Source organism: Hermetia illucens, chromosome 6 (assembly GCF_905115235.1).
Source record: "Hermetia illucens chromosome 6, iHerIll2.2.curated.20191125, whole genome shotgun sequence".
NCBI classification, from domain to species: Eukaryota; Metazoa; Arthropoda; class Insecta; order Diptera; family Stratiomyidae; genus Hermetia; species Hermetia illucens.
The window spans coordinates 79,381,523-79,398,563 of NC_051854.1; the positions used below are offsets into that span (position 1 = coordinate 79,381,523).

At 46.6% G+C, this 17,041-nt stretch overlaps 1 protein-coding gene across 1 annotated transcript in view; it reads right to left on the minus strand.

Annotated features, from left to right (window-relative positions):
• Positions 1 to 460: 460 nt before the first annotated feature.
• Positions 461 to 17,041, minus strand: part of LOC119660055 (cardioacceleratory peptide receptor) — a 35,661-nt gene continuing 19,080 nt past the window's right edge. The window contains exons 5-6 of the mRNA XM_038068434.1: positions 2,476 to 2,764; positions 461 to 2,183 (exon numbers count right to left, since the gene is read on the minus strand). Of these exons, the coding sequence (XP_037924362.1) occupies positions 1,934 to 2,183; positions 2,476 to 2,764 (539 nt within the window). The 3' untranslated portion in view covers positions 461 to 1,933. The remainder of the gene's footprint in view (positions 2,184 to 2,475; positions 2,765 to 17,041) is intronic.

A 17,041-nucleotide genomic window follows, 5' to 3' on the forward strand; every position in this document is an offset into this window, starting at 1 on the left:
GAACTGCATTATGAAATTTCTTCATGCATTAACACAACCTGGATAAAGCGACATTCTGCAACTGGTGTTCATTTTGGTCAAGATTATCAATGAACGTCTCAAATCGAAAATTTACCGCAAAGTCGTCCGTCCAGTCGCCCTTTATGGTTCTGAGTGTTGGTCGACTATAAAAGACAATGAACGACGTCTTGCGGTAATGGAGACGAAGATATTACATTGGACTAGTGGCGTGACACGTTTTGATCACACCCGAAATGAGGATATTCGCGACAGTTATGGGGTTGTACCGATCGTAGAAAAATTGCAAGAGAGGACTCTTCGATGGTATGGTTCCGCAATTCGTACTAACGAGAATTCACTTGCCAAGATTGGTCTGAACATCGAAGAAGGGCAGCCCGAAACGACGCTGGACGGGGAAAGCCTCGAGATTGTACCCAGACCAGGTATTCGATAGAGCCAAATTGCGAAACCGATCACGACTAGATGACCCCGTTTGTGGACGGGACAAAGGCTGAAGAAAAAAAAGATGCTCCTATGCTGGATAGGCATGGCTTGATATAATGTGTCAAATGGTTCTGGGTAAGTGTCCTACAGGCAATGATGTGTATTTTAATCGGCAGTATGTTTGAGACAGGAGTCCGGCACTTGGTGCATAAAAGTATTTCACCTCTCTAACCACAAAAAAAAAAAATTGAACATATGATATATCATCAAGATTGCCGGCAGCCGATATTATGAAATATCACTTATCGCTAGAGATATATTTGGCCTGCTTATGCTTTTAAATATACGGTAGCGTCAAGTAGGTATGAATGGGGTATGAAAATTTCATGCAACTGTGGAAAAAAGCAAAATCCCATATACTATATTTTACATTATTAACATACAACGAGGATGGCATCATGACTATTGAACGAGCACTACTTTCCACTTAGAAGCATAAGAAAAATATATATTTTCTTTTCCTTTATTCGGGGTTGCAAAGAATCATGAGAATTAAAAGTTATTGTATCAAAACTCCAAATCATTTTTCAGGCAAAAGCCAGACGAGAGAACAGGGAACCATAACACTACCAGATTCAGAAGCAGTAGTAGGCATTGCCACTCGACAGGCGCCACCGTCACTAGTACTAAAAAGAACGGTGCGATGTATCGGAGGATACATTCCTATTTTACTCGGTGATGCTTAGTGTATTTATAGTGTGATATGATATTGTAATGTGATATCATATCGGCACCGACATTACTTATCAATTCTCTACTGGGTGGTGATGCGGTGATGTTGTGAGGTTAAGTGATGTGGTAATGCTAAGTAATGTCGTGATATTTGGATTGCATTCGGTGATGACAGGGTGATATTACACTTTGTGGTGATATCGCTTTTGCTATATTACATACACCACCTGTAATTATGGGACATACAAGTAACCTCATTCGTTTATGTAGAAGGAATTCTGTAAATCAAAAATAAACCAGTAGCCATCCTATCTATTGAGGTACACAGAAAAATATCAGGTGTTGGTTATTTAAAAATGATCCCGAAATATTACAAATTTCCAAAAACCGATTCATCCCTACATAGACTACATATTGTGTTCTTTGCACTTGAATAGTTATTTGGCACATTTATGTATATAAATCTTAAGATTACGCTAACTCGTTTCAGATACAAACCGTATAAGTGACATTGAGCGTACAAAAGTCTAGTAAAAACCATATTTAAGTACAGTAAATATTCTCGAACTATCCAAATATTTGTATATACACTTGAATAAACACAACACGGAATACATTCTATAAAATAAAGCAGTTGTTACCTCTGCTGCACACCTACAAACGTACGTTCTACACACATCCACTTACACGTTTCACCCCTTTAGCTAGCTAGTCTAGCAAGTAACCCTGACGGCTATCAAAGTTAGTTCAGCAACTATCATACCTCCGACATGGCCAGGATATTTTTCCTGTCCACGATTACCACTCGCGCTGGACGCATACAATTGTTCGTGGAGCGACGTGATACCGTCAAGGAAGTGGTTAGTGTTCGCATGGAGTCATAGCTGTTATGCAGGCGATTCCTTGCTGAATCCGTGCACCGATTACCTGTTGAATTTCGTCCCCGTTGAGATTTACAGCAGCAGCAACAGCAGGTTTCCAGGAGCCATCGGAACGGCGGTATCCGCCTGGAAAAGACAATATTACGACCTATTTTCACGTTTCGATTTGTTAATTGGGACTGCGGTGGAATGGGTGTTAATATTTGGACGCTACATGTGATTGGTTAAATTTAGAAACTGGAAAGAGTTTCCCTTCTACCTTTCTAATTAATTATGGATATCCGAAAGCTGGCAACATAAACAAATAATGTAGAGTTTGTCATTATTTAAATACCCAATAGAATATGTAATTGTGTACTGGAAAATCATCTAAAATACACAAATTCCTGCTGTTTGGCATGCACATATCCATACTTACTTCAATGCTCTACACACTTGCGTGGAAAATAAACAGTAGATTAAGGGGTTGGCAGCCGAATTGAGCGGAGCTAAGCTCTGTATGAATGTTGCTATTGCAATGTTGGTCTGCGTCCGCGGTATTTGACCGAAAACTTGGAGTAAATCGAAAATGATGTAAGGTGACCAACATAGTACGAACACTATGACTATCACAATTGTCATTTTCACAGTTTTCACTTTAGCACGTGGTATGATCCCTCGAGAGCTGGCTCTTCGACTAGCTGGATTCATGCACCCATGAGCTCGTTCTAGAAAGAAATAGAAAGATTGGATCGGTGTTAGTATATTTTCACTAGGACAATAATATGTATGTTGCTTTCACAAGACACTGACCCAGCCTCCAACATTCAAATAGCGAAAGGAGCTTGTCTCTTTGCAGGCCTGTCTTCATGCGTTTAATTGTCGCGCAAATCGACCGGATTACCAAATTCATGATAGGCAATATCCAATAAAGTAAAATCCAGAGTAACGACGTTATCCTAAATTTTGAATTAAGCCAACGGAAAGGTAACTCAGTTGATTGCGATCTTCCAGTTCTAAAAAGCGACCCATTATTAGGTATCAATCGCGAGACACCCATAATAGTGGATCTCACATTTAGACCACCTCTGCCCCACTTGTCTCACTGTTAGGAACCTGTAATTGGACATTAAAGCTACTTCCATCCCCACAGCAAAACAGATCGTCGATTTAAGGAGCGCGCCCTCTGGGATCGACACGACACGACACGACAGTTTTGCTATCGCCCACTGGGAGCGACACGACGTGACAGATTGGCTATCGCCCACTGGGAACGATCGGACAGAATATTGCTTAGTAACACTATTATAAATATAACTTCTGCTTGGCGTCGAACAACGTCTTGGGCTGCCTCAGACTGCATCAGACATCAAACAGACATCTGTCTGATGTTTAGGTCACACCCAGACATTCATCTGAAAGAAAAACAGACAGAGCCTGAAGCAGTCAAAGCCAGACGCTCCCCACCAATTTCTTGCCCTACTCTGCTTAATGAAATAGTAACGGATCTTTTCCCACAGAATGCGAGTACCGCTAACCTTCCCACTGTCGAGATAGACACCACCGAAGTTCCTATGGTACGAATCAAATTGTTTGCAATAAAGCACCTGGCTTGGATAGCATCCTCTATGAAGCTCTCAAGGCCTCAGTGAAAATAGCTCCAAATATGTTTGCCAAGGCGTTCAGCACATGCCTTAAAAAAGGAGCATTTCCTATACAATGGAAGAAGCAAAAATTAATACTAATCCCCAAGCCAAACAAACCTTTGGGTGAAGCTTCGTCCTACAGGCCGATATGCCTTGTAAATAATACTAGCAAACTATTCAAACGAGTAATTTATAACAGATTAATTTGAATTGCCAAAAAGGAATCAGCTCGGTTTTCGAAAGAGGATGCATTTGTCCCAGTAGCTAACACAGCTAAGACCGCACTTGACGAGGGCAAATGTTGTGCAGTGATTACACGCGATGTGAAGAATGCCTTCAATTCCGCTAGATGGAGCAAGATATTTGAGTCCCTAATCAAATTGGGCGTATCGAAGTACCTGGTGCGTATTTTTGCCGACTTCCTAATCGATAGGATTCTGTGCTGCGAATCAGATGAAGGAAAGAAATCGTGCCAAACGACATGCGAAGTGCGAGAAGGGTCTGTCCTCTTGTAGATTATTATGTATAACGGAGTATTGACGCTAGACCTTCCTACTGGTGTGACCTCCATTGGTTTCGCGAACGACATTGGTTTGACGGTTGTTGCACGCCTTCTCGAAGAAGTTGAGCTTTATGCAAATGAAGCAGTCTATGAGATTGAATCCTGGTTAGAGAATGCTAGTCTACAGCTCGCAGAACATAAGACGGAAGTAGTACTTATTACCAAGCGGAGAAAGTGCAGTTTCATGAAGATCAAAGTTATAACGCAAACAATTCATTCCAAGCCTGCACTTAAGTACTTAGGTGTAATGATTGACCGGAGGTTAAATTTCAAATTGCATGTGGAGGGTGCAGCAACTAAGGCATGTAACACTGGTTGCGAAATATAGGTGGTCCAAAAACGAGCCGTCGACTCCTTATTTCGAAGGTGGTCAGTTCGTACTGTATGCAGGCGCCTTCTATTAGAAGCTTTTGCACAGATGGACATAGTTTTGACTAGCAAAGGTGCTGTAAACATTTTTCAGAAAGGGGGTCAGGCTTGGTTGTAGATCTGACCTCTGTCAGCCCTGCGGTGGCGCGTGGTATGTCCTGATACGTCAGCAAACGCTACACTCACAGTGATCACTAGGTAATCTCCATGGAGACATGTATCCAGTCACAGGGTAAAGACCCACCATGCCCGAAACCGAAAAAGATTTCAGGCTGGTCTGCAAAAACGTTGGATGAGCGGACCTTCATAGCTGTGTGGTTAGGTCAACCTTATAAAGCAGCCGCCTCTACGGAAAGAGCCATCCATGTGGCCAAATGCATCGCCGAAGCATGTGACGCGTCCATGTCTAGGAGGTACATTCCCCAGTAGAAGTCTAAACTACTAGCACAATGGTGAATCGGCCAGCCTTCGCTCAGCCTGCCAACAAGCGAGAAGAGCGGTTCAGAGAGCGGTAGGTAGAGCTGATCAGGGGCCGCAAAACCCTGAAGCTTGCGATCCAGCGAAGCAAGAGGAAATGCTGTAACGAGCTTTGCTTAAAAGCGGACGTAAACCCGTGCGAATGTGCTTATAGAATCGTGATGGGACGATTCAGAAACCGTTTATTTCCGCAGATCACGTGTCCCACCCTCTTCTTGAAAAGACTATCCAGGGGTTATTCCCCCAGCAAGAGGAGAGCACCGACACATTCCAACTACTTCTGAATGTGGCGGCAATCCCGTCAGCCATCAGAGACGAACTGCTGGAGATCTGCGGTAGAATAGGAGACAATAAAGCGCCGGGCCTAGACGGTATAATGCCCTTAAGCTTGCCATCAAGTCCAGGCCGAACATGTTTGCTGAGTTCTTCGATGCGTGCATGTCCGAGGGAATGGGCGGCATGGAAGCGGCAGAAGTTAGTACTTCTGCCTAAGCGTGGTACACCTCCACCTCCTCCACCATCCTCATACCGACCCATATGTCTTTTGGACACTGCGGGGAAAATGTCAGAGCGGGTAATCTATAATAGATTACTCCCGGTTGTTGAGAGCCAAGGCCGCCTTTCAGATCGGCAGCCATTGATGGCTGATCTGGCATGATGCAATCCACGGAAAGGGTAGTACCAGCGAATAATGCGCGGTAGTAACCCTGGATGTGAAAAATGCATTCAATTCGGCCAATTGGAATCTATGATAAAACACAAATGCCTAGCGAAGATTGGTATTCCTGGTTATCTCGCTGCTATCGTCTATAGTTATTTCACTGAAAGGAGGATCTGGTATGACACTGATGACGGACCTCAGGAGTACCTTGTTTCCGCGGGTGTCCTGCAGGGCTCCGTATTGGGCCCACTACTGTGGAGCATCGTGTATTACGATGTATTTAATCTTCCCCTTCCGAGGGAAGCCACAGTGACAGGTTACGCTGACGACATAGCGCTGGTTATTGTCGCAAAGAATCTCGACGATGCTGAGTTATATTCGAGCGAGGCAACCAACGCTGTTAAAAGTTGACTAGAGAGCTCTGGTCTGACACTTGCGGACGAAAAAACAGAAGCGGTCTTCATCACTAAGCGCCGGAAGAGAAATTACGCCTGTATTAGAAACGGGAATCATATCATCAGTTCCAAGCTGAACATCGAATACTTGGAGGTGGTGATAGACAGGAAGCTCAGTTATAGGCAACACGTGCAGTATGTTTGCGATAAATCGTCCACTGCTAATATGGCGAGGATGATGCCGAACGTGAAAGGGCGACGGCATACCTCTAGGTTGCTTCTAGCCAGGGTGGTGACCTCAATCATACTCTACGCGACCCCAGTTTGGAGCGAGGTGTTGCGGATATCTGTTAACACTAACAAACTGCCTTCAGGACTGTCTCAGATGACGCATCATTCGTTATCTCTGGAATGACGCCGATTGACATCTTGGCAGGTGAGATGGCGAATATATACAATGCGAAGCCAGTCTCTCCCTTATCGCAGACGAAGGACGCTGAGAGGGAGAGATCCATAAATAGATGGCAAAAGCGGTGGGAACGCTCGGGAAAGGGTCGGTGGACTCACAGGCTCATTCCTGCCATCAAGGAGTGGTTGAAGAGACGACACAGTTAGATTAATTATAATTATATGCAGATCAATTATAACCTCACCCAGTTTCTCACGGGGCACGGAGGATATCACCAATACCTGCACATGTTTAAATGAGAGGCCTCACCCGATTGTCCAAATTGTGATGGAGTCCCCATTCTTTCCCTGTCCGAGATTCGGGGAAGAAAAGAAGAATCTTGAGGAGACTCTAGGAGAGGTGCTGGTGCCAGAAAATGTGGTGCTGAAAATGCTAGCACATCAAGAGAATTGGGATGCGGTCAACTGCATGATCACATCTATCTAAAATAAACTGCGAAAGGCAGGGGAGAGGAGAAAAACGGTGACCGCGTTTTACGTACGCTACGCATAGAAGAAAGGTGATTAAGCCAGAATGAGCTGACTCTACCCCGTGACATAATACCTGAGGGTGATTCCGCGGGGCATGGAGGGAGGCGGGAATGGTTTTAATGGGTAAAAATCCCACACACTGGTGTGTCCAGACCAGTTTTTTTAAAGGTTTCCACCTCCTCAAAAAAGAAAGGCAGAGCTAGGCTCACACCACCCCCTCGATGTCGATAAAGAGTTGTGTGTAGTGATCATTCGTAGCTACTACTTAAGACGCATGTATTCTGTCAGCTGGGGGGTCAGAATTACGAGCTCTGCACCTCGGGCATTCCACCCCCCATGTCAAAAGCCACCCAAGGATCGCTATCGACGTGTGAGGGTATCTGAGGTAGAGAATTGGACACCCACTCCGAGTTATGCATACAGCCAGGTTAACAGCGGTTTTCACCGGGTTTCTAAATGGAGAACGAACCGTAGGTACCCCTGTGGAATCACAAATTCATAAGAAAGATGCGCACTTGGGGGGCGGGGGTGGGAAATCAAACAACGTTAATAATCGTGACAGCAGTCAACTTTGCTCCTATTCAATTTCGTGTTGTAATTTATACCAGGAAGTGAAGTAGTTCATTTGATTCACTCTTCTTTGGTTTTTCTACATTTATAGTGAGACGGAGCCCACCGCACCACAAGTTGAGGACCTCAAACTCATTCATGAAGCACATTGTGATTGCAGTGGTTTGGTGATGTGGCCCTTTGTAACGAAATAAAATAATTGGGCTGAGTCCAATTATGGTCCTTTCCTGGCCTGTTCCTGTACGAATCACTTTTATCACACAGCATGCTAGTGATTTCTACATGATGGTCACTATCACTGGTCCCTTTGTGTACACCACCAGCTGCTGCGTATTGGAAGGTCCTTGTTAACAGGTGAAAGCTTGAGATTTGAGAGGGTGGGTGTGGGTTGCATTTTTTCATTTATTAAGACAGCAAAGCACATTTGTTTACTTCGCATATACCTACGTACTCACTTCGCAGGCAGAGTCAGTAATTAATGCGAAGTTGCACGAGCCCTCGCTAGAAGCGTACATAAATTATGATCTGTTGTTGGAATTTACGGAAAACGTATGACATACATATTACGCTTCGAAAAGTACGTTTATTCAAATCATGAAACTTCTGCAATTAGCACGTCACATATGTAAGTAAGCGTAACTAATAAGCCATCATACAAAGGTCTTCCCTCGACACGTTTGTAGCCTGCAATACACAGGACATATCACGTAGTCACTACAAAACTATCTTCAAACACTTGAAGCTATGAATCCTTTTGTGATACCCGTGGAAACCTACGCAAAAGTTAGGGATCTTTGAACGGAAGCTGGAAAGTTTTGATTGTACAGCAACTTTGCATGCTCATATTAGCTCGGAAATTTCCAGCGACATACATAAAACATAAACAGAAGCATCCAGCACTAATGTGGGGTGAAGCGTGAGTGATTTAGAATTTCCAATGAGCATGTAGCGGATGTGGGCCATGTTTTGCATAATTAGTATAGAATGCGGTATACGAAATGGGGGCAACATCGTTACACAACGATATTGAAATGTGTCTGGCGGAGCATAATGGTGTTGTGAACTTTGAACACTGAACTGAGGAGTGAGTCTGCATCATTGGTCGGAGGAGCTAGTGTATCTCAGGCTGGATTCTTTACATATCGATTTAAGATATAATGTGGAACACCATCTCTTAGTGATTACTATGTATGAATAGGAAATTGAACAGGCAACAATACCGCAGTTGTAGTATCTTAAGCCAAAATTGAGAGAATCTTTTGGTTTTTCCTCGATATCTTTGGCTCCTATTTACGTTAATACCGAATGCAGTCAACTGGTTTTGGTAGAGTCGAATTTTTAAAGAATATTGTATGCATTATTTGTAATTCTAAAAGCGATATTAGAAAGCGGTTATGTCCTATACTATATATTATATTCTACAGTAAGTTTGCTCCGTTCATTTGGTATGCATAGGAGGGTCACGTTCTGATGCTATAGAATGCTGGAATTGTCACTAAGATACTTCCATTGAACATATCGAACCCATTTAATCATGGAGAGAAAATTGAATGTTACAAGGAACATCCCTCCGACAAAGGACTAATTCTTGGAAAGTAGCGCATATATTTAATATTAGAATTTTGTAACGAAGGAATGCTCGGGCAAACGACCTACAGTGGGTATTCACACTTATTGCAAATGGCGCCCAACGTGGGGTCCAAAAGTGGTAAGGTTCATGACGGTGCGACTCATGAAAGCAGCTTACTATGGCTTTAGAAGTGATATTCCTGACCATCAGTGAGGGTGCTCAGAGGTGGCGGCGAGGATGGAGCGGCCACCCTATCGGCCAAACCAAAACCAAGTGGCCGAGGAGAACCTCCATAGTGGTGGCACAGGGAGACGCTGTAATCACTTTGGTTTGCCGGCCGTGATTCAGTAGGCGAATGCTCCAAAGGCCTAATCAGGGCGATCAGACCCGAGTCTGCACGGGGACTCATCTGAAGTGGCAAATTGGTCACGAAAGCTTTTTTTTTTTTTGGGGTAGGGTAGGTGAATGCATTTACGCACACAGTGTTGACTCCCGATTCGGTACGTCGTCGGACTACCAACTAAACACCTCCCCATCGTCAGAGAGCTAGCCTGGAACCGTTTGTCACATTACTTTGGGCCAGCCCCCGAGCTCTCCCGCCTTGCGGAGCCTTCAAATCAAGGAAGTCCTTTTACCAACGGGAGGGGAGAGGAGGAAGGGAACTGTCAGTTCAAGGAACCCCCTGCCATCCGGCTCCTCCACCGGTCGAGTTCTATCTTCTTAGCAACGAGAAGGGCCCGAACGTAATGGCCAACACGGTTCCAGCTGTCAGCAGTCCTCAGCATCTTTTCCACAATGTTGTCTGGAGAGAGATCCCCTGTGTTTAAATAGAGCTGCTGACGAACCCCATCCCACCTTCCACAAGAAAAAAAAGTGTGGTGGGCATCGTCCACAACTCTATTGCAAAACACACAATCCGGAGAATGCGCCTTTTCAATTTTGTGCAGGTAAGACTGAAAATTTCCATGCCCACTTAAAAATTGGGTAAGGAAATAGTCAGTCTCACCATGCTTCCAATTCAGCCACGCACCTAAGTTGCCGATGAGCCGCGCAGTCCATCTGCCTCTAGTTTCATTTTGCCAAGAGAGCTGCCACTCGTCTAGAGTGTGTTGCCGTTCTTCGCGAGCAACCATCTCCCTTGGCTCATCTCCCTTGCGCTTGTATATGGCCTGACGCTACCTAGCAAGAAGGGCAACGGCGATAACTCCCGCGATCACCATCACGGCCGGTTCAGAGACTGTGCGGTACGCAGACGCCACCCGTAAAGCTCCCCGTCTCTGTACATGCGCGAGGCGTCTACGATATACCTCCTTGTTAAGAGCGCCAGCCCATACCTCTGCGCCGTAGAGCAGGGCAGACTGCGTTGAGCTCATCAGGAGACGTCGCCTATTAGACGTAGGACCCCAATGTTTGCCATTAGCCTACTTAACGCCGAAACTCCAACCGCAACCTTGTTCGCTGCTGCTTGGATTTGCTCGGAAGAGCTCATCTTTGAGTCAAGAGTCAACCCGAGGTACTTTACCGTTGATTTTGACTCGATTATCGACTCGCCGAACGATATGGGTCGCAGAGTCGGAATTCTCTTCTTAGTCAGGATGACTACTTCGTTTTTTTCCAGTGCAAGGTTGAAACCATGAGTAGTCATCCATCCGCTTACCCGTCGCATCAATATGCCGAGTCTGCTTTGCGCCTGTTCGACAGTGCGTCCAGCAACAAGCGCTGCGACATCATCTGCGTAGCCGACCAGGCGCGACTCTTCTGGCATGTCGAGTTTAAGCAGACTGTCATAGGTAGCGTTCCAGAGGTCCGGCCCTAGGATGGATCCCTGTGCTACACCCCGACGTGACCTCCATTCACCTTTGACCCTCTAGTGTTTCATAGAGCAGGGAGCGGTTACTCAAATAGTCCCTCAAAATCCGTAAGAGATAGTTCGGCACGTTGAAGGTATTGTCTAGTGTGCCTAGAATGTCTTTCCATCTTACGGAATTGAAGGCGCTTCTGACGTCAAGTGTTACGAGGAGCACCACCCGTCGAGTTCGGCGGCTATGTGCCTCTGCTCGTCGAACGGCGTCCACGACCTGCATGACAGCATCAATTGTCGATCTCCCTGCCCTAAAACCAAACTGCCGGGGAGATAAATCTTCGGCAGTACGTATCGCTTCAGCGAGTCTTCTGATGAGCTTTTCGAGCACTTTCCCAGGAGTGTCAAGCATACATAGTGGGCGGTTTGAAGACGGCATTTCGGGGTCGCCTTTCCCTTTAGGGATCAGCGCAAGCCTCACAATTTTCCAACGAGCAGGGAAAATTCCCTCTTTCAGGCAAGCGTTGAATGCGTCGAGCAGTAGGTCTGGCCGGTTTTGGAATACCAGTTTGTACACCTCTGCTGGAATACCATCGGGTCCTGGCGCCTTCTTGTTTTTCATAGAGAGGACTGCCTGTTCCAACTCTTTTACAGAGAAAAGTGGACAGTCCTCTGCGTTCTCCGCGCCGACGTCACCATCCCATACGGGGTGTGCAGGGAAGAGAGCCCCGATTTTTCGGGTTACAAGTTTGTAACCAAGTCCCCACGGATCCCCATTCACCTCGTCGATCAGATCTTGCCAGCAGCGAGCTTTGCTCTTGTTTATTGCGCTGCGGAGTCTCCTTTTGGCTGATTTGCACTCCATCATTATGGTACATGCCTCCTCCCGGTCGCCTAGACGTTGTGTTAAGCGGCGCAGCCTGCGACACTCCTTCCGGAGCTCTGCGATTTCCACTGTCCACCAATGCATGGAAGGTTTGCCGCGCCTCGATGTCTTCCTGGGCATGGAGGCTCCGCAGACCGTCGTTATCAGGTTCATAACTGAATTTACGACAGTGTCAGCAGCGGCGCCACCGCCCCCAAGGAGTACTCTTCAGCGTGGCCCCACCTGTTCCCAGAGTTTCGACAAACTTCCCGGTGTTCACTTTCGCGACGTTCCATACACAGAAAGATCGCTGGGGTGGCGCACACCGAGAATTTGTGTCCACCACTTCGAAAACAATGTATTGGTGGTCACTTGCCGAAAAGTCTTCCAGAACTCGCCACCCGTCCACCAGCGACACCAGTGGTTCCGATGCGAAGGTTACGTCTGGAATGCTTCCTTCGCAGCCCGGGCGCCGGAACGTTGGGGTGGATCCGGTGTTTAGAACTACCAGTCCTGTTTTCGCCGCCATTTCCAGAATTCGTTTCCCTCTGGAATCTGTGTGAGGCATGCGCCATTCAAGTGCTCTAGCATTGAAGTCATCCCCGACCAGGATTCCCCCATCCGTGCTTACGATAGCGTCCAAAGCCTCAAGCCTCCGACGAAAGTCCAGCATCGTCTCATTCGGCGTAAGATAGACACTAAAAAACGTTATCCCTGAACACCGAATCCAGACAAAGCCGTCCCCTCGGCCTTGGGCAAGAATCCCAAGGAGGGTGCCGTCCCGAACCCAGATGGCAGCAGTAGCTGATATGTCTGGGTGCCATGAAACTGGGCCCTTGTTTCGGTACTGCTCACTGATGAGTACTAAATCAGCTTTGGTCTCCGGAGCGAACTGCGCTAGCAACTCGTGAGCGGTTGCATTCCGGTGCATATTGATTTGTAGGATGCGAATCATGTTGACCGTATCCTAGCTCTTTCCAGTTCTGCTCTGAAAACTGGACACCGCCCCGATCCCGCAGTGTGCGCAATGCTCTCATCAGTCGCGCCACGGTCCCTGCATAGGACGCAGCTTTCCTTTTCATTGCAGCTGTTCGCTTTATGGCCTTCCTGACCGCATTTACGGCATGTTGCCCTTCTGTCAGGTCCCCGACAGTTTGCAGATGTGTGCCCATAATCCAAACATCGGTAACATTTGATTGGGGCGGCCCGAATTCGTATCCTACACACTACCCATCCAATTCTTATTTTCCCGCTGTTTAGAAGCTTCCTCGCGTATTGCTCCACCACAGCGAGTTTTTGGCCTCGGGAGTTTGCGGAGGTGATACCAATCCGGACATTGGTTACCTCCGGGCATTCGCGTTTGATGGCCTCTTCTACCTCGTTCTTTTCTGTGAGACAGTCAAGGTCTCGGATTTCTAAACCACACGTGGGTTCCAGGCTAGAAACCAAAGCTTTTTCTCCTAGAAGCCCCTTGACTGCATCACAGAACGTGACTTTATTTATAGTCTTCGGGCCTAGTTCGACTAAGATTCCACCACCCTTCCTTTTACGTATGGAAGACACCTCCGCTCCGTTGTCTTCGGGTTTGATTTTGTAACGGTTTCGCTGAGGACTTCCGCAAAAGTCTTGTCTTCCGTCGGCTTAATAAGCAAAGCTGGCGGTCTAGTCCTCCTTTGTCTCCCTACCTTTTCTTTTGGCACTCTGTCCTTCGTGTCCGCCTTAGTTTTAGGCAGAGGTTTTTCTGATGGCGCGACGTGTTGTTGTCTTTTGATCCTCTTCGCCTTCTTCTTTTCAGCCCTGGAGAGTACCTGAGTGAAGTCTCCTTCAGATGTCCCTTCCTCCTTTCGTTTTTTACCAAGTTCGCTCTGCAATGGACTGTCAGCGGTCCGTTTGGTACTCGTGGTGTTCTCCTCGGGAAGCGCGGTTGTTTCTGCTTCCTGCGGATTTTGTCTTACTTTCCATGTTCGCCTATAGTATGAAATCCTGTCCAGGAGCTCTTCCAGTTCCTTTAGCCCGTTTTTCACCCCCTTAGCGACGTTTTTCTGAAGGAACGTCGAAGATCGCATGTGCTTCACAACTGCCGTGCATTTTTTAACAAGTCTTTCCTCTTCCGTTTGCGCCAGAGTCATCGACAGTCCTCCCACTCGGCTTATATTCGAAACCATTTTATTAGTTTCGGCAGTTTCCACTGTGCCTCTTTCCCCAATTACAGTACTGTGCGGTATGGTCTGGGTTCCTATCTGTGTTGCAGGTGCCGCATCACTTTCCGAGTCTTTCTCTCCGTCTGCGCGTCCCGATGTCTCGTCGGGTATTTCAGCCCTTGTTGCATCCTTCGCTGGGCGCTGGGCGCTGGGGCGAACGGCGCATTTTCGTGCTGCGAATAAACGCAGCCAGCTCACTCTCCATTTCCACTATCTCCTCGTTTTATTCGTTTTTTTTCTCCATTTGAGTTGTTTACCAGCGCATCGTGTGGAAGGGAGCGGGCCGCAATAGTCAGGAACGGGTATACCCTCGGGGACACAGCCCCTACCCCAGTTCCCTGAGGCCTGACCTACGCTTAGCTGATCCCGGAATTCACGGACGGATCAGCGCTCGCTCGTGGCAACGCGGTCTACTAACACCGGTTCAATGCACACTACCCGACCAGGGTCCCGAAGGGGCTGGCTCCTGATACACGCCACAACTACCACCTTGGCAGAGCTAGGCTCACATCACCCCATCGACGTCGACAGGGAGTTGTCGACGGCTCCGGGGACTCCCAGTGTGTCTCGGCGTGTATCGGTCATTAGCAGTTCGCTCTTCACCGTGAAACTTTCTCGAGGCTACTACCTAGGACGCAAGTATTATGCCAGCTAGGGGGTCAGAACTACTTGCTCGGGCACTTCGGGGACGCCACTCCCCGTATCGTAAACGACCCATGAAGGATCGTTGACTATCCCTGAGGAAGGTCACGAAACCTTACCAGGGGTATACTGGTACCATGGGAACCGGGAAAGCCCCTGGACTCACATACTTCGGGTCAACTCCTGTTGTATGTGAGGACAGCTCCGTTATTTGTGGTTGGCCCCCCTAGTGGGAGTTTCATGGTGGTTGTGGTTATGCTCAAGCGAGAAGAGACCTTCGGGCCTCGACGTGGTGTTGCGTATCAGCACGGGTGCCGTACTCCATAGTTCGGTAGAGATTTAGGTAATTCTTGCATTCACCAGTATGAATGCTAAGCCATGCACTTGGTATAGACTGGTACCGTTGTTGCTTGTCAAAGTGGGGCTCTGACTGTGGTCATAAAATCAATCCGTGTCCGTAGAGTACCCTGGGATTAAGTCTTTCAGACAGATGCTCACGTAAAACGCTCAAGGACTTAACTGACCATCAGTCACAACAAAAACAAAGGGATTTTGGCAGAAAAGTCGAAAAGTGGGACAAATTGGCAAACTTTTTGAAGAACGTTAACTTTGACCAGAAAACTTTTTATTAGTAGTTTAAGTCGCAGGAAATCGTGGTGGGTTCTGAAGGGCATTTCAGATAACCGCGACCGGTGACGCATAGGTGTGGCTGACGCGCTGTAGCCCACCGTCGCTTCTTTCCCCGAAATGCAACCTTCTATTAGTCGAGCTAACAAACTAAGTATGATTATTTTATGCAATGTGCTTTTTGTCTGCTCATAATCATCCGGCTTAAAGGATTGCGCCTTCCATTTTCATAAAAGTGTATGTGTGTGTTTATAGACTTCCATGACTCACCTACTGTTTGTTGCAACGTCGTCTTTAAGGAAGCGAAAGGCATCTAGTAACCGCTTCGGTCATGGTGCTCCTAGGGTAGAGGTAAGGCAGCTGCTGATAATTTGCCTGTGCCCTTTTTAAAAATTGGGTGCAAGCACAAAACAGAGGGGTAAGTAGATCAAAAACAGTAATAGAAAGTTTGTCCCCATTTGGTTTAGTTCGACATCAAGTGGATGGCGAATTCAGGATTCCCTGAATTTCATACAAAGCTTAAATCAGCGGGCTTGAGAATATTAATGAACACTGGGCCACCATGAAAAGCGCCTTTGTTTCTTGTTTGGTTGAAGTTGTTGATCGTGGCCCTTCTATTATATGACCTGGTTCGCACAAGAAGCTGAGATCTCTGTTGCTGGCTGCAAGCTGTGGGTCTGAGCGATGGGTTAGAGCACCATTACCATGAAAAAGACGTTTAGCGTAGCGTGCTTAGTGAAACAAAGGATTCCACCAATACATGAGTGAGGGAAGCAGAAGATGCTGTAACAGCGATTTCTCCACCATATACTCACGAAGGAGCCATAAGCTTTTCGATGGTCTCGTGAAGATATTAACTGAAGGTTTTTTATCCACGATGATGAGCAGCTGAAGGGAAAGCAGCGGAAGGAAAGCCTTACTGCGATTTTGAATGAAGTTTCACCACCTGCGGCTGATTTGGGAAGCCAAAGATACGGATTGCTTCTCCAAACAAAAGTGCAATTACCTTTACCATTTATGCTCTCCAAAATAGTCAAACCATCGACTTCCTCGGGCTCCCTGTGGAACTTTTGTGTGCAGCCCTCCAGTCTTTCCTGGGTTGTTTCTTCCACTGTAAAAGCTAGAAATCTGACATCTTTTTCAATGAGCGGAGGTAGGGATGATTGTTAAAATTCGAAGGAAGAACACCCGTCTTGAATACGACAGCTGGGGGAATATTTGTATGTTTTTTTTTTGCCGTCTCCAAGACATTAGCTAAAATCATAGCAATCATCCTGGGACGCATCAACACCTGGAAAGCTTGATCGATAAAAATCAGGCTGATTTTCTTTCAGGATCCACATGCATAGACCACACTTGCACCCTTTAGGTCAATTTGGAATAGTGTGTGGAATTTAGATTACAGGTGTATCTGATCGGAGTCGATTTCTAAGAAACTTTCGGCATTATGACGAGGAATGCCTGCAATTCCCTACACAGAGGAAGAGCGATTACGCTCATAACATCCGCTTGCTCCACGCCAATGTTCTTTATGTGTTCGTACATGGGAGTAGTATGTACATGGGAAATGTTCGTACTGTTATTCAAAAGCTCCAAGCTTTTATCAACTTAGGGTATTCTAGTTTAAAGCAATAACAAAAAGAAAGCTTGGTTGGCATATGGGGTAGATATCCGTGGACG